We start from the raw sequence: 18,702 nt of genomic DNA on the forward strand, positions 1-18,702 counted from the left end.
ACTATGATTTTCTATTATCTACTTGGGCTCTTTAGACTGCATCCTCAGAGGAAATGTATCTTTGAACTCAAATTCAGTATTTGATCAAACCATACAACTAAAAATGTCAATTAAAAACAAAGCCAAAACCAACAATAGCCTAAATATTGGGGAAAATTCCTTTTGTGAATTAAATTCACTTAGTAATAAATTCATTTTTTTAATTAAGGCTTTGCAAGCTTTTAGTTTATGAAAAGATGTTATTATTGATGGAATTCAGTTTTCCTGACAGCTTGGTATTATTTTTAAATCTAAGAATGCTTATCATTGTAGTAAGAGACGTGGCCTAGTATCATGCAAAGACCTTTCCTAAGGTATGGCAAATCAGAGGATTTTCCCAGGCCCCATACAGTGCACAATGCCAAATTGTTGTTGGAATCCTTCAGAATAAGGAGTTTCTGAAATTTATCTTACACCCGTGGTAGCCAGCACATTGAGGGATCACATAGTGATAATAACAATGGTTAAATGTGTACTTATATACATGTGTTAATTGACTCACAGAATCACATGAACAAATTTATTTTCTAAAGTAAAGCAACTCAGGTAAAATTGTCGTCTTCTTTTCTGGTCCCCCACTCTTCAAAAACCCTCTTTCTTTTAGGCTTTCCCTTTCCACACTGTTATTGACATTAATTTTATTTAGATTAGAAATCTGTACAAAAATGGTAGCAAAGAGGAGACAACGCATACATTTGACCTAGACTCCAAAGCTTTACAGATGGCCCACAGCATGGAGAGAAGCCAGGACAAATTTTAGCATAGTCTTCTACACTGCATGAATGTCATTACTTGAGTATCAACTTAAGGATCCTTACTCAAAATAGACTCAGGTGGCCTAGAAAAGTGCTTGAAATTTTCTGCCTATTCCATGGGGTAAACATTGAAGTTTGCTATTGTAATCATTCAAGTCAAATTTTTGTGTTAACACTGGCATTATTTATATTAGCTATCCAGTCACTCTGTGTTTTTTTAATAAAAACTAAGTAGGTAAGTTCAGAGTTTGGATAATGGTAAAAAGCCAGAAAATGTCTGGAACATAGAGAGAGGCCTGGGGTGGGGGTTGGAGAGGACTGCAGAGGTTAGGGACTTTGGGGAACTAGAAGTCAGCATGAGGGTGCTGGATTCCATGGGTAAAGATAATACCACTGACAGGGAAAAAGAATGATAAAAGAGATTAACATTTAAAAAAAATTATGTGCCAGGCAGGCCTTGTGTTAGATACTTGGCATATACAGACAAGAGAGTCACAGGAAGGAGAACTTTTGTGGTTATTTACAGTCATTCAACCTACATTCAAATACATTTTTGTGTTGTTTTATTTTGTGACTTTTTAAGTTACAAAAAAAAAAGGAAGAAGGAAAAGCAATAAGGCAAACTTGCCAATAGGTTCATGAACAAAAGTCAATTATGGAATGTGGCAGAAGGCAAATATAAATGTATTCAAAGTTTTACCTTTAACAATTACACTTGTGGTTCCAGTTATCTGTTGATAATATAAATTACTCCGTATTTAGTGACTCAAAACGACAATTTTATTTCTCTCTCATGGGTCTGGAGTTTGGCTGGATTTAGCTAGGTAGTTCTTGCTGAGGGTCATTCATGGAGTTGTCATCAGATGGTGGCTGGTGATGGAAGCATCTGAAGACTTACTACTTGCAGCCGGGCACAGTGGCTCATGCCTACAATTCCAGCAATTTAGGAGACTGAGGTGGGAGGATTACTTGAGCTTAGGAGTTTAAGACCAGCCTGGGCAACATAGTGAGAAGCCATTTCGATTTATTAAAAAAAAAAAAAAAATTAAAACCAAAAAGAAATGAAGGCTTACTACTTGCATGTTTGGAGCCTGGACTGGGAAGGCTCACACATTTGGTCCTCTTCTCTCTCTCTCTGGTTCTTCCGCATGGTCTTTCCAGTGTTGTGGCTTCAGGGTAGGTGGTTTTCTTCCACGGCAGCTCAGGGCTCCAAAGGCACATGTTCTGAGAAAGAACTAGGTGGCAGCTGTATCACCCCTTATTACCCTGTCTCAGAGTTCACACAGCATCCTTCTGCTGCATTTAATCACAAAGGTCCACTCGTGTCCCAAAGGAAGAGACACAGATTCCACCTCTTGTTGAGGGTAGTATCAAAGAATTGGTGGACACATTTTCAAACCACCATAATCTGCTCTCAGGCCACATATTATTTACATCCTTCCCACATGCAAAATATACTCACCCCCTCCCAAGACCTTCTGAAATTCTCATTTATTAAGACATTGGGCTCAGGCTTAAGGTCCAGGACTTTATCAGTGAAATCAGGTCACATGTGGATAAAGATCCTTGTGTGTGGTCCTGTGAGTACAGCTCAAGTGGCATTCCTTGAGGTCTGAAAATCTCTCCTTCATACCCAATATACATAGTGGAGTAGGTATGGGGTAACCATTATAAATAATCTCATTCACAAAGGGAGAAAAACGATGCATGTGGCGACCTCCATAGCCAAGTCTATTGTCTTTCATGGTTCTGGGGCTTGACTAAGCTAATCTAGATGGTTTTCGTTGAAGGGGTCTCATGAGCTTACAGCTAGATGGTGGCTGATGCTGGAATCATCTGAAGGCTTGCTCACTCATATGTATGGCACCTGGTCTGGGAGGACTTAAATAGCTGGGATTGGGAACAGCTGGGATTCCTCAGACACCTCTTTCTAACTTTATGTGATTTGCCTGTGGTCTCTTCAGCATGGTAGCTTCAGGGTAGCTATTCTTACATGGCAACCCAGAGCTCTAAAATGCAGGGGCATGGGGAAGCTGTTCACCTTTTATGACCCTGTCTCAAAAGTCACATAGTGTCATTTCTGTCATATTCTATTTGTTGAGGCAGCACAAAGGCCACTTAGGTTCACGAAAAGGGAACACAAGACTCTATATTTTTTACTGGAAAGTGTCAAAGATTTTGCAGACATGTTTTTAAACCACCACAACTGGAAGAAGGAAAAATAACAAAAAGAAAAGCTTATGAACTGTTGCTGAAAAAGTATGCTATATCCTATGGCACCAAATTGGTTGGTGGTTGCAGCCACAAATCTGAGTGATGATGGACAAAAATAGGTCAAGGGTCATATTCAAATGCATGAAATTATTTCAGCTTTTTGCTCCTCAAGAAAGACCTATTTCTTACTTCACTTACTGAGAGAGAGAGAGAGGGAGAGAGAGAGAGAGAGAGAGAAAGGGAGAGATAAAGAGAGAGACCCAAATGCTCTTAGAGGAAAGCTAAGTTCTAAAACGGAGGGTCAGCAAACTACGGCCTAGAAGTCAAATCTGGCCTATGGCCTGTTTCTGTATGGCCCAAGAGCTGAGAATGATTTTATACTTTGAAAGAGAAAGAAGAAGAAAGAGAAGAAGAAAAAGAAGGAAGAGGAAGGGAAGAGAAGGAGGAGGAAGGTGGAGACCCAGCAGCATATGCAAGAGGCCATCTGTGGCCCGCAAAGCTAAACATACGCTGGCCCTTTGCAGAAAAGTTTGTTGACCCCTGTTTTAAAGCACTTTCAAATGTGTTTTCAGATGGTTTCCACAGCTAGAACAGCAAATATATCTTTAAAGCGCTTCTAATATATAGATTTTCCTCATAAAATGTAGTAATAACGCAGGACTTGTCCTATCAATTTTCTCTATTATATATTCAATCTCACATAGACATATTCTCTCTCATTTATCCTCTACCCACCTACCAATATTCTCATCCCTCCCATAAAAAACATAATCCTGGCTGGGCATAGTGGCTCACGCCTATAATCCCAGAAGTTTCAGAGGCCGAGGCAGGAGGATTGCTTGAGTTCAGGAGTTCAAGACCAGCCTGGGCAACATAGTGAGATCTCATCTCTCCAAAAATAAAAATAAAAAATAAGAATCCTTTCTTTTCCCTTGTGTAATTTTCCTTCTCAAAAGCCATAAATGTTTCTTATTCCAAAAGAATAAATCAAAACTCCTAATGCTTATAGGTCACTCATGATCTAGCCCATAACCATATTTCCAGCCTCTTTGTCTGTATCACTTATCTGTCCCTTTGTCCCCAGATGCCTATACAGCATCTACATTAGACTACTTGCTCTGCCTTAAAGAGTCCATGCCTTTCCATATACCCGTGACTTTTCTCGTTCTTATATCCAGAAATGACCATTCTTGTCATATTGAAAATACGCTTATTTCTCATGTTTCCTGCGCCAATTCGCTAGTTGAAACTGTTGCTCAGTGTTCAGCATTCCCATGGCATGTCACTGTATGTAGATTTATATAACACTTGTTTTATTCTGTTTGCAGTTATTTATATACATGTCTTTTTCCTCAAATAGAAAAGCTCCTTCAGGGCAAGTGCTATTTCTTAGTCATCTTGATATCCAGTAAATACACGAATAGGTCCAGCACGGTGGCTCATGCCTGTAATCCCAGCACTTTGGGAGGCCGAGGCCAGCGGATCACTTGAGGTCAGGAGTTTGAGACCAGCCTGGCCAACATGGCAAAACCCCATCTCTACTAAAAACACACAAAAAAATTAGCCGGGTGGGGTGGCATGGGTCTGTGATTCCAGTTACTTGGGAGGTTGAGGCAGGAGAATCTCTTGAACCTAGGACGGAGAGGTTGCAGTGAGCCGAGTTCGCACCATTGCACTCCAGCCTGGGCAATAGAGCTAGACTCCATCTCAAAATATATATATATAGACACACACACTAATAATTGTTAAATAAATGATAGAGTAAATGATCATAGATCCTTTTTTTTCTCTGAAAACATACCCTTTCCCCAGAGTTCATCCAAAGGCGCAGCTCTGGTGTTCAAGCTGATCTCTTTCTGTTCTTACTCTTCTGGCTTCCTATTCCCAGAGCCTTTAAATTCTGGAAGAAATCAGCCTACATTCTTTCTAGCAATTTTATGGCCCCAGTTTCATTAAATCATTCTCTTAGCACTTCAAAACTCCATCTGTTCCCCAACATGACTTTCCACTGAGCCTAGCTCCACTGCATGCATTTTATCATCATCCACTCCTTTCAACAGCTTCACAGTGCATAAACCACATATGTAAGACCACCACCATTATTTTTCTTACCTTTTCTTACATTAAAAAAATACAAAAAACAAAAAACAAAAAACAAGGCTGGGCATGGTGGCTCACATCTGTAATCCCAGCACTTTGGGAGGCTGAGGTGGGAGAATCACTTGAGCTCAGGAGTTCAAGACCAGCCCAGGCAACAGAGTGAGACTGTCTCCACAAAAAATTTTAAAAATTAGTTGGGTGTGGTGATGTGCACCTGTAGTCCTAGTTATTCAAGGCCCTGAGGCAGGAGGATCACTTGAGCCCAGGAAGTCGAGGCTGCAGTGAGCCATGATCATGCTACTGCACTCCAGCCTTGGCAACAGAGTGAGACTCTGTATTTTAAAAACCACAAGAACATGAAGTTTCATTACCAACTACCTTAATATATCTAACTGACCATGACTTTTGGAGAAGGGGAATATTATTTTTACCAGTCACACAGAAAGATATAAAAATTATTCTTTAATAGGAAAAAACAGTGACATGATAAAGGAAAAAGATGGACCTCGAACCAAAATGCCTAGAGGTCACTTGAGAACTTGCATACTACCTTCTGGAACAACACGTTGTTTTTCTCTCTTTTTTTTCTTCCTAATTTCCTTGAAGTGATAGAGGACCTTTCTGCTTCTTGGAACCGTGTTCATGGTGTGACTTGACTATTGGAGAATGTGGAAAGAATGGTTCTGATTCCTTTTAACAAGATACTCAACAAGGGAGGAGGCCATAAAGCAGAATCAGAAGGGTTTAAGGAATACACAGTGACTTCCAGCATAATGAACTCCACAGGGTTCATGGATAGTCAGCAGAGAATACTAAAGATATTAGTGGTAACATCTATACATATAGCAATTATCATTAATATTTCTAAGGCAACTTAAGTCCCAGGGTTAATAACAACAGAAAATACCCATGTATGTAGTAGATAAGGTCACAGCTAAGTTCAACGTCTAACTAATGAGTCCAGATAGTGATTTACTACGTATATACAGAATAAGATATATGAAGTTAAAAAGTCACTAGGATATATACTTCAAAATAAAAGCCATTTAATAGCCATAATATTGGTAAATTTGAAAGAATTCTCTTGGCCAAGTGCAGTGGCTAATGCCTGTAATCCTAGCACTTTAGGAGGCTGAGGCAGGAGGATCACTTGAGCCCAGGAGCTTGAGACCAGTATGGGCAACAAATTGAGACCCTGTCTCTACTTATTTTTAAAAAAGAAAAGAAAAAAAAGTATCTTATATTTGCAATAATGTTTCAATGTGTTTATTCCTTCAACCATATATATATATATATATATATATATATATTAGATGGAGTCTCACTCTGTCACCCAGGCTGAAGTGCAGTGGCGTGATCTCAGCTCACTGCAACCTCCACCTCTGGGGTTTAAGCGATTCTCCTGCCTCAGCCTCCCGAGTAGCTGGGACTACAGGCATGCAGCATCATGCCTGGCTAATTTTTTGTATTTTTAGTAGGCACCAGGTTTCACCATGTTGGCCAGGCTGCTCTCGAATTCCTGACCTCAAGTAATCCACCTGCCTCGGCCTCCCAAAGTGCTGGGATTATAGGCGTGAGCCACCGTGCCCGGCCTCCTTCAACCTTATTTATATATGTGTGTGTATGCCTGGCATATGTGGTAGACATTCAAAAACATGATAATTTCTGTGCTTAGTAAAATGCAAAATCATTGTTTCTTTTGATCCACAGGTTGGTTATATTTTTTTACCTTTGTAGTGTGCTAATATATTCAAAGCAATAACAGCACTCAAATATTTAAATTAGATTAATAACATTGGTAATATGTAGAAGCACAATGAACTAACTGCTAAGTGTTAACATATATTGATGGGGGCCGGGCGCGGTGGCTCATACCTATAATCCCAGCACTTTGGGAGACGGAGGTGGGCAATCAATTGAGCCCAGTAGTTTTAAGATCAGCCTGGGCAACATGGCAAAACCCTGTCTCTACAAAAAATACAAAAATTAGCCAGGGGTGGTGGCGTGTGCCTGTAGTCTTAACTACTTAGGAGGCTGAGGTGGAAAGATCGCTTGAGCCTGGGAGGTGAAGGTTGCAGTGAGCTGTGACCATGCCACTGCACTCCAGCCTGGATGACGGTGAGACCCTGTCTAAACACACACACACACACACACACACACACACACACACACACACACACAAAGTTAAGAAAAAAATTAAGGAATCTAACTGGAAACAAAAAATCGAATAAATTGCTAGAACAATTATTAGAGTTGACCATTTAAAAGGACAAACATTCTATCATTTGTAACAACATGTTTAAACTTGGAGGACATTACACTAAATGAATAAGCCAGGCATAGAAAGACAAATACTACATGATCTCATTTATATGTGGAATATAAAAAAGTCAAACTCAGAGAAGCAGAAAGGAGCGAATAGTGTTACCAGGGGCTTATAGACGGAGGGGGTAAGGTACTGGGGAGATGTTGGCTAAAGGGTACAACGTTTCAGTTAGACAGGAGGAATAACAAAATAAGATGAAAACAGGAAAAACAGAACTAAGCTCATTGAAAGCAGTTAAAGCCAAACAAATGTTTTTAGTGAGCTGATTTTGCTTAGAGTACTTGTTTAAGAATTTGAAATAAGGCATACTTCTAGAAAAAGACTATGGAACTAGCAAAATAATATTTAAAATGGAAAGTTATTAAGTTTAATAGGGTAACATTAAAGCAAATACTTTATACATACAAAGTACTTAGTACAAGTTCTAGACACATCTCTTATTAATTCTAATTACTAGTTTTAATTATAATAGATATATTTAAACAATGGTATCCTTGTTGTGGGTATGTGTGAACTTCCATTATATTAGTCAATTTATTTGATCTGGAGTATAAGGAAAATGGACTGATCCTCTGATAGACTTCAAGGTAGTATTTCAAAGTGGCCTGGGAGGATACCGTAAGAACACTTAGCTGCACCTTACTGACCTTCACATGGTTTTGTATGTGTTCTCACTTTGCTTTGGTTGTCTCTCAACCACAGGAATCTTTCTTTCTCGTTTTATGTGTTTTTGAGTTTTTATTATGGAACATTCTAAATATACACAAAAGTAGAATAGAATAAAAAAACCTCATCTACCCATCACCCATCATCAATACCAACACTAGGACAAGCTTCTTTCCTGTGTACTCCCATATATGCTTCCCATCCCCCATGGATTAAAGTATGAAGCAAAGTCTGATCATATCATTCATTAGTAGATTATTTAGTATGCATATACCAAAAGTTTTAAAAAATATAACCACAATACCATTTTCAAAAACAATTCTTTAACTTCCAATATTCAGTCAGGTTTAAAATTTCTCCAATTGTCTCATAAATGTGTTTGTGGTTAGCTTTGATCAAATTAGGATCCAAGCAAGGTCTATATTGCAATTCAACCGATAAATATCTTTAAATTCATTTTACTCTACAGGTTTTCTTGCCCTTTTTTCCTTAAAAATTTTTTTTTTCTTAAATCAGATCATTTGTCCTGTAGAATTTCAGTGTGGATTTTTGCTACTTGCACTCCTGTGGTGATTTAACAATGTTCCCCTATATCTTAAATTTCTAATAAACTGCTCATCAGATCTAGAAACTTGATGAGAGTCTAGAGTCTTAGTAAAACCACTATCTAGTTCAATTATTTGAACTAGAATATCTAGTTATCTGTTTTTGTAATGTTAAAATTGATCAGTGAGTTTAAGTGTGGTTAGACTGATCCATGAATTAAATACTTCTCTACTACTGATTCATTAATCAAATACTTCTCCATCAGCATTTTACTTAATGGTTTCAACCATTGTTAGCCATTGAAGAGGTCTAGCTTTATTCCATGAGCTATTGTAAATGTTAACATTCTATTTCTATCAGACCTTCTGCACTGTGAAACTGGAATCATTCTGTAATGAGGAAATCTCCCTCACAACCATTTAGTTACCCCGAGGTATAAATTATATAAGGAAGGTAGGATACTTGATTCTTTCTTTCCTGTTCTCAGGCACCACAAGGCTCACAATCGCTCTCCATAGCTTATACTGTTAAAATAATCTGACATTTCTGCTCCAGAGAGATGCATTCTCTACCTACTCACAGTGCACTCCTGCTTCTTTGAACTTTTACCATGCTTAGAGTTTACATCATAAAATGTGATGTCTGGCTATGTGGTCTAGATTCCTCCACAAGGTAGTTGGGCACTTGCTACAACATTGTAAGCTCTTGAAGGTGAAGTGCCTCCTGCACTGTCATCCTGTTGAGGAGATAAAAAACAGCCCTGAATCCCAGCACTTTGGGAGGCCGAGGTGGGCGGATCACGAGGTCAGGAGATCGAGACCACGGTGAAACCCCGTCTCTACTAAAAATACAAAAAATTAGCCGGGCGTGGTGGCGGGCGCCTGTAGTCCCAGCTACTCGGAGAGGCTGAGGCAGGAGAATGGCGTGAACCCCGGAGGCGGAGCTTGCAGTGAGCCGAGATCGCGCCACTGCACTCCAGCCTGGGTGACAGAGCGAGACTCCGTCTCAAAAAACAGCCCTGGCAGACCAGGTGCGGTGGCTCACACCTGTAATCCCAGCACTTTGGGAGGCCAAGGTGGGTGGATCATGAGGTCAGCAGTTCAAGACCAGCCTGGCCAACATGGTGAAACCTCGTCTCTACTAAAAATACAAACATTAGCTGGGCGTGGTGACGGGTGCCTGTAATCCCAGCTACTTGGGAAGCTGAGGCAGAACTGCTTGAACCTAGGAGGTGGAGGTTGCAGTGAGCCGAGATCATGCCATTGTACTCCAGCCTGGGCGACAAGAGCAAGACTCCGTCTCAAAAAAAAAAAAAAAGAAAGAAAACAGCCCTGGTGAAACTAAATTACCATCTTTTTTCAAAAAAAAAATACAGGTACAATTATAACAAAAATGAATGGGAAATGGCTTTTTTTAAACATACAACTGCAATATCAATAGTGGTTTTGGAGCAAGGGCTCTAGAATAGGTGTATGAGTGGAACTCAGGTTTGAAAACAACTCAGGTGGCCCATGGATTGTCCTCACTACATGTCTGTAATTATTATTATAGGGAAATGTGTTCCTTTTACAATGTGAATTCCATAATGTGGAGTGGGTTTTTTTGTGTTTGTTTTTGTTTTATCTTCTGTATATTCCCAGCACCTGGCATACAGTAGGTATCCGATTCACCTGTTGAATTTATCTGAACTTATTTATTCTGTACAAGCTTCATTCACTACAAAAAGAAATGAATGGCAGATAGGATTCTTATTCTTAGGTTTTTCGTCTAAACTCTTTTTTTTTTTTTTCTTGAGGAGTCTCACTCTGTCACCCAGCCTGGAGTGCAGTGCCACAATCTTGGCTCACTGCAAGCTCCGCCTCCCGGGTTCACGCCATTCTTCTGCCTCAGCCTCTCCGAGTAGCTGGGACTACAGGCGCCCGCCACCACGCCCGGCTAATTTTTTGGTATTTTTCAGTAGAGACGGGGTTTCACCGTGGTCTCCATCTCCTGACCTCGTGGTCCGCCCGCCTCGGCCTCCCAAAGTGCTGGGATTACAAGCGTGAGCCACTGCGCCCGGCTAAACTCTTAAAAACTATGTAAATTTGTTTTTAAAACAGAAAAATGTTTTTTAATTTGCTTATGTATCTGTTTTTAGAGTTTAGTCAGCTCTTTCGGCCATCTATTATGGTGACATTAAGTCAGTGTTACTATTATGACTAAAACTAGCCCATGCCCTGTATCTACATAATACTTCTGTTTAACAAGGGCTTTAAAATACACTATGTGTAGAATATTAAAACAGCAATTTCTGAATCTTAATACCTTTTTGGTAGTTATGTTCAAAGTGAGATAAAACACCCATTAATTATTACTCAACCAAAGAGCAGTTAAGGGATTTTTCATGTATAACAGAAAACACATTACAACTACATATATGATCTAAACTATCAATGTCTGTGGACAGTTTTTAGTCCTTAATTTACTTGAATTTTCTGTGACATATCACACTGTTTGGCTTTCTGCGAACTCCTGACTTCCATGATAAAATACTCTCAATTATATTATAATGGAACTAACGGAATTTGTAAACCTGATTCGAAGAAAATAACATATTTTCTGCAAGTGTTGTTTGATGTTGAATAAGAGGAAAGAACTAGGAACTTATCCTTAAAAATACAAGATTGTATCTTAGGTTTGTTCATATTTGATATAACTAGAAGACTAAAGTTACACTATCGGGTATCAATAGTATGCCTTTAAAAGACTCTATTCACAAATTTAGTGGCCAAAAATCCTGTGTAGGCACAATTCCATTACATCTAAACAAAACAGCACTTTTAAAGAAAGGTAACTGTAAAACAAATTTAACCAAAAAAAAAATTTTCAACTTGAGATAAGAAAACACATAAATTCCATGTAGAACTGCTAATATTTCTTTTAACTGATGACACTCCCAGCGTATTTGTAGCAGATAATACAAAAGTAAACTGTAAATCACCTAGAATATCATTATCACTGCGATTGTCATCTGCAAGATCTCAGGCAACAAACATAACCAAAAGAACTCCCTAAATTACTATACTATTTGAAGTGTTTCATACTTCCCTTCCCTTAGCTCATTCAATCACTTTTCTGCCAGGTCTCAAAAGTGAGTAGGTCACCAATGTTTTTCTCACCTGCCCACATTTTGATTATTTAATTTCTTGAGACAGAATCTCAACCATTTTATCCAGGCAGGTCTCAAACTACTGGGCTCCAGTGACTCTCCTGCCTCAGCCTCCGGAGTACCTGGGATTATAGGTGCACATCACTGCACTGAGCTCACACTGATTTTTTTTTTTTTTGGACAGAGTCTCTGTTGCCCAGGCTGCAGTGGTGCAATCATGGCTCACTGCAGCCTCAAAGTCCTGGGCTCATGAGATCCTCCCACCTCAGCGGGGACTACAGGCATGCACCACCACACTCAGTTAATTACATTTTGATTCTTAAACACTTCATGTAACATCTTTCCTGTGTTTTCCTTTGGGGCAATGACCTAGCTATACAATTACTTTGCTTTCCCCATGGTGCCCAATAGTGATAACCTAACAAAAACACTTAATGAACTTCATTAGACAATCTTAGAAATAATTTTCAAATTTCTGCTTAATTATCTAGATATCAGTAGCACCAACAGCTTTTCAGAGTTTATGACAATGGACATTAATTCTCCTTTTGGGTACTACCAATCTGGCCTAATTCATTTTTGAAGATGATTGTCCTATTTACCTTCTGTTGTGGAAATTACAGACGGGATTATTCAGTGGGAAACGAAATTAATAGTACCTCCTTTGTCAGTTTCACCATGGAGCGGGTGGAGTGTAATAAACAATAGTAGGAGAGAGCATGTAGCTAGGAAGAAATCTCAGCCTTTTGGGTGCTTTGTGCTTATACACTGAAGAGCTAATCTGTGCTGTCAGGTGCCTCTGGCAGGAATTCTTTGGGGACCACTCCACAAGATACAATGTCTTGAGTGCACCCTTGCCAGTCAGTCTTGCCTACCTGCCAAAAGGTTATTTTAAAATAGCTTGTAAACAAAGCTTTTCTATGTAAGATTAGCAATCAGGAATTTTGAAGTATGAAGCAAAACTGTGTTCTCCAAGAATCTTCTCCATATGGTGTGTCCTATATACCATAACACCGTCTCCATTTCCAATTGAGGATGGCATTTATTAAAATGTTATTACCATAACCCAGATTTCCTTTGGTTTAGTATGTACTTATTGAGAAGGGCACTCAAAATACTGCCTTATTACTTTCCATCAGTGGCTTTTTACAACTACAAATTACTTAAATGCTTGACAACAGACCTTTAACAAAAAAGTTAATTGCACCAAGTAAATGTCAATAATACTAAGTTCAAAAAGCTATATTTTTGACAAAGGAAATTCATCTTGTGGGAAGCTGTCAACAAGGAAAATGTTCAGTTGGTAATTTTCAGTTGGTGTGTAGAGAAATGTAATTAGCAGATTCATTTTTAAAATTGGAGATTAGAGCAGAAATATAGCTATGGGACTAAAACAAGTCGGTTGGTGGCAGTATTTTCTCTTGTAACTTAGGAAACAGTTAACCTCTCAAAGTACCTTTACATCCAATAACTCAAAAATGTTACTACTATATAGGCAATATGTAGTTGTGGATAAAATTTACTTTAAAAGCACAAGATATAAAGTATGAATAGTTTATCTGTATAGGACATTGAGCATTTCTGGTGTGCTTATCCACTTAAAGTTTAAATTACCAGCAGAATTTGTTATACTTTGGGGTGCAGATTAACAACTGTTGATTCTCCATAAAAATGTTAAGAGTGTAGTGGGTTGGCTGATTACCTCGGTTGGTTGAATGAAGTTTTTTTTTTTTTTTTTTTTTGAGACGGAGTCTCGCTCTGTCGCCCAGGCTGGAGTGCAGTGGCGCAATCTCGGCTCACTGCAAGCTCCGCCTCCCAGGTTCATGCCATTCTCCTGCCTCAGCCTCTCCGAGTAGCTGGGACTACAGGCGCCCGCCACCACGCCCGGCTATTTTTTTTTTTTGTATTTTTTTTAGTAGAGACGGGGTTTCACCGTGGTCTCGATCTCCTGACCTCGTGATCTGCCCGCCTCGGCCTCCCAAAGTGCTGGGATTACAAGCGTGAGCCACCGCGCCCGGCGGTTGAACGAAGTGTTTTGGAAAATAAAATCATAATGCAATTAGCATGTTATGATTACTTTCTCCATAAACCAAGATTTGACATAGCAACGCAGAGGTTTTCATTATTTAAGAAAACAAGCACTTAATAAAGCCTTGAATTTACTCTGCTTTGCTATGAAGAAAAGCAAACTTCAAGAGCCAACATTCAAGTATTTTCTGCATCTTAAGATTCAAGATAAGGTTCTTCACCGCCCTTCCCACAATGAGGCGGCTCCATCCTGATGAGATCAGATTAAGTAAGGTTATTCTCAAGGCTAAACCAAACCCAATCAAGGTACATATATTAGATCACTTTTGAATGATAAAAGCATCAAACTCCTGCTGAAAGGTTTGGTTAAAGAACTGCCTTATTTTTTTTTCAACTTGAGCATCAGAAAACCATAGAAAATGGTGATTACATTATATTCAAAACTACCTATTCTGTACAAATACAGATCAGTTTTCAAAGAAAAGTACTAAAACTGACCACCTATTTCCCTCAGTGAAAATAAAATGTAAAAATACAAGCATCTTGTTTTCCACGCAGACTTCAGGGTATTAGAACACTGGGTATTTTCATTAGTTATCCAAACTACCTTTTTTCTCTATGAAAAGGTATTTTCCTATTAGGAGTAGTGGCCACTCAGGAATCAAAATGAGTGTTAGCAGATTTTAAACTCAAATCTAGAAACCACTTTCAATTCCTAGTCCTCTTCTCCCATACAAAACCTCAAAGATGTAAGTACCACATAACATTAGAATGAAAGGCCATAAAAACCAAAAAACCAACCCACCACACCAGCAGAATCTGAGCCCCAAGGTTAAACTAAAAAGAAAAAACAAAAAACAAAACCATTCACAGCACACTGTACATAGAATTTATTTGTTTGCCTCATACATTAAATAATCGGAATAGTGCAATTACCTACAAATAATTTCAATCTTCTCATTCGCGGAGTTGCAAAGTTTAAAGAGAAACTTTAAATTGCTTTGGGTTTACGTTTTTAAAGACACGCTCAGATTTACTGAGAGAGCATATCAGAAACCAGATCTAAAATGTTAAGGCATAAACTTTAATTATCAGGTCTACTTCTTCTGCCCCTCTAATGCCAGTTCTGCAGATCGCTCACACCACTCCAACCTACAGCTAAAGAATGAAGTAAAACAGGTACACACTAAATTTGGCATTTAACTGCTGAAAGAAGTGTTAGAATTTTTTAGGGTGAAAAAGTTATCTGTATTATCTTACACAATTTCACTCCTTCCTTCAAGAAAAGGAATCCAATGGCTTAACTCTTTCCCAACCTTTAAAATGGATCGCGGTCCACCCCACTCCCTTCAATTCCTTCTCGGAAAATGTGAAACTAACGGTTTCCGTGGTGGCCGCACCGGCCGGGCGCCGAGGCTTCGCGGGCTGTCACCAGGCAGCGCCCCGGAAAACAAAGGGGATTCCCAGCCATTGTCCTCCGCGGCGCTGAGCATCACCAGCACTAGCAAGGCAGTAGCTTGCGCAGTTATCTCCACAGCGGGCAATGTCACAACCCGACCAACAGCACAAACTACTACCTCAGCCAGGGCCATGGTGTCGGGGAGGCACGGGACCACGCGGAGGGCAGCAAAGCGGCTCCGGCGCTCCTCCGTCCTTCCTCGCCGCCGACGTCGGCCCGCCGCCCCTTCTTTTCCTTTGCCTTCCCCACCGCGCCGCCACCGGAGACCCCGCCCAGCACCCAGCGGCTCGGCTGCTCCCGGCGCGCCCCGAGAGCTACGGGGATGAGAGGCGGCGCCGGCGCCCGGGTGTTACAGCCGGCTTTCTCTACGTCAGCCACCGCTCTGAAGAGAGAAAGGCAGCGGTGTCCTGCGGAGAGAGCCGCTTCCTCCACTGCCCGAGGGGAGCGCGTCGCCTCAGCCGCTCGAAAGCAGGAAATGGGCGGCAAAAGCGCAGTCAGACACCAACTGGTTCTGGACTGCCCCCGAGAGGCAGCGAGCAGCGATCCCGCGCTTCGCCCGCTAGGAGCTGCCGCCACGTCCCGAGCTGCGCCGCTCGCGCCCCTCCCTGCTCCGAACCCCGGTGGGGGCTGGGCTGCAGCCGAGTCCGGCACCTGGGCCCCCACCCGCGCCGCGCTGTCGAACCCGCCGCCGGCCCGCTCTCGGCACCGATAATCGCCGGGGCGCATCCCGCAGAGGCTGCTGCCGGCTCCGCCAAACAGCAGCCAAAGCATAGCCGGGAAGTCCCTAGGCCACCCGTTCCCCAGCACCCTTCGGGGAATTCCCGTTCAGCTCTACAGGAGGCGAAAACGGAACAAACGAAAACCCCTTAACAGTGAAACCGGGCCCGGCGATAGCCCGGGTGGCGACGGCGACGACTCGACGCGTGCGGACACAAGACCCGTCTCGCGCTCCGCTGCTCCTGTGCGTCCGGACGAACCTTAGAGATCACTTAAGGAGGCTCGCGCGCTACTCCTCACCACGTGACCGCCCCGCCAGGCCGCCCCCCGCGCAGCCATCTTACATCCGGGACAGAGGCGGCGTCCCCTTTCCCCGCCTTGGCGGGCTTCGACGTGCTACCAGAAATCAGCCCCGAAAGAGGGGACCCCGATTCCACGTCACCGGAGTGCTGAGGCAGCGGGCGATGCCCTCCATCGGCTCAGCGGGGGAAAGTGGAGTCCCAAACTTTTTTCGGCCTTTGCCCGCAAAGAAGATGGCGGCGCATACCGCCGCCTAAGCGGACACGTTGTACCCTGGCCGTGGTTTGAAGTTTCCGGCACCTCCTTTCCCGTGCAGCAAGGACACAACCATACGAGCCCCACCCACGCGGGGTGGCTGCAGTGCTACATTCCACAGAAAACAGGCGGGAAAGCTGCGGCACAGCTCGCTTTAAACGCAAGCTTTTGGGACTTCTGGTTTTGGCTTTTTCTTTTTAAGCCAAGTTAGGGAGGAGGCTGACTGCCATGGAGCCACTTCTGCTTTTGGCCCAGACAACTTACGGGATTTTTTTTTCCTTCCATTTAGAGATTTTTTGTAGGAAGTTAACAAATTATTTTAAAGAAGTTAGGGCTTGTCATATAAAATACAGGACGCCCAGTTAAACTGGAATTTCAAATAACCAGTGTTTTGGCATATGTCTGTTACATATATTTTTAAAATTGTTTATCTGATATTCCAATTCAACTGCACATTCTCAACTTTTAATGACTATATCTGGCAACCCTATCAGTCTTACCCCTGAAAATCCAGACCGCTTATGACAAAAGTAAGGAATGGAGGGAAATGAAAAGCATGTTTATCTACAACTTGGAATTGTCTTTGCCCAGACTTTGATCCTTCAATGGAGGCCAGAGGGCCGTGGTCTAGAACAAAATTTGGCAGCAACTCATAAAGATAACCTTGTATAATTCCCTTTCTGGCAAAGTAAGATTTTTTTTTTTTCTTAAGCTATCACGATCTAATTTTGGACAACAGATCCTCTTGGCCAAGAGTTTAGTTGCAAATTAAAAATTAAATAACTGGCTTTTTGTTTCTATTCTACATGGTATAGGCGATGGGACGCAATTTCTTAAAGTACAAGTTTTCAAGTTAAAAATCAGCCTGCCTGACATATTTCATAACATTTTTACGTGCATATTCAGAAACTATTTCCAATTAAGAATATTTATTTGTGTAAACATAATACATTTGCAATTAAATGCTTTACTTGACAAAGCATAAACTCATCTATCAATCACTTACCAGAAAGTCTGTAGAAACTTCACACCATCCTTCTTTGATAAGCAAAGATTGGACTGCCATGGGAATCAACCCTCACTGCTCATTCACTGCACCGTAGATCAGATTATTCTGTACCAAAGCAAATGTGCTTTGCCATAATGGCACAGATTTTTAAATGGCCAGTAAACACCTGTTTGTTCTATGGTATAAATTTGTTACAGCAGCAGTTTCCAACTAAATTTAGTCATTATACTACTTTAATTATCACTTAGATTCCTTTCCATAATCTGTTTTTAACAGTGCTAACACCAATATACTCATCATCCACATATAATGTACTGTTACCATCAACTTTTTCTCCCCCCTCCCCGCATATCAGGAATCTTAAGTATCCTTTCTGAATATGACCACTGTTAGTGAATCAATCTTTTATCATCACCTTGCAGCAAGAAAATTGCAACAGCTTTCTAGCTTAGCTTTCCATACTGTATATATCCTATCCTGCTTATGATTGCAAGTTTATCCTCCTTGGTTTTATAATTTATTCTTAAATCACTCCAGACCCCTGCCATCTCAAATCTAAACTACTCTTCCTTGGCTTTCAAGGAATTTCATGAAGGGACCCAATCCTTCACAACCAACCTTGTTTCACACAATACACCAAAATGTACTGTTTTCTATTTCACAGATATGCCTTGCTCACATTATCTTGCCTGAAATCCCTCCATATATCCTTTGAACTCATCTAAAATCTAGGTAGCCATCAAGACTAACTTTAAGTTCTATCTTAACCACTGAGCTTTTTCATTTCTTTAAAAAACTTCCTTCTGACTACTAACAGCACTATTAACCTGAACCACAGAAGACTAGGCTAAGGTTCCTATTTTATGATCTCATTTTAATCTGTACTTGTCTTTTACTGTACATAATTGTTAAAAGGTCTGTATTCCCTATAAAACTGTAAACTCCATGAGGGCAGAGACTAACCCAATGCCGAACACAAAAACAGGGTCTAAAGAGTTGTTAGTGATACACCAGTATTTAATTGTATAGTCTTGTATCCAGTATTATTTTATATATGCGGTTTCCTTGACTAGCTATAATAAGCACTTGAGAGTGCTCCAAATAGCTTCTGTCACATACAGCAAGGACACAGTTATTAGC

General features: G+C 40.8%; 1 protein-coding gene across 1 annotated transcript; it reads left to right on the plus strand.

Annotated features, from left to right (window-relative positions):
- Positions 1 to 15,365: 15,365 nt before the first annotated feature.
- Positions 15,366 to 17,341, plus strand: LOC116480818 (uncharacterized). Its single transcript, XM_032173173.2, has one exon. The coding sequence runs from the start codon at positions 15,366 to 15,368 to the stop codon at positions 16,149 to 16,151; it is 786 nt and encodes a 261-aa protein (XP_032029064.1). The 3' UTR covers positions 16,152 to 17,341.
- Positions 17,342 to 18,702: the final 1,361 nt, after the last annotated feature.

The sequence above is a fragment of the Hylobates moloch genome, unplaced genomic scaffold (assembly GCF_009828535.3).
Source record: "Hylobates moloch isolate HMO894 unplaced genomic scaffold, HMol_V3 SCAFFOLD_13, whole genome shotgun sequence".
Taxonomy (NCBI): Eukaryota; Metazoa; Chordata; class Mammalia; order Primates; family Hylobatidae; genus Hylobates; species Hylobates moloch.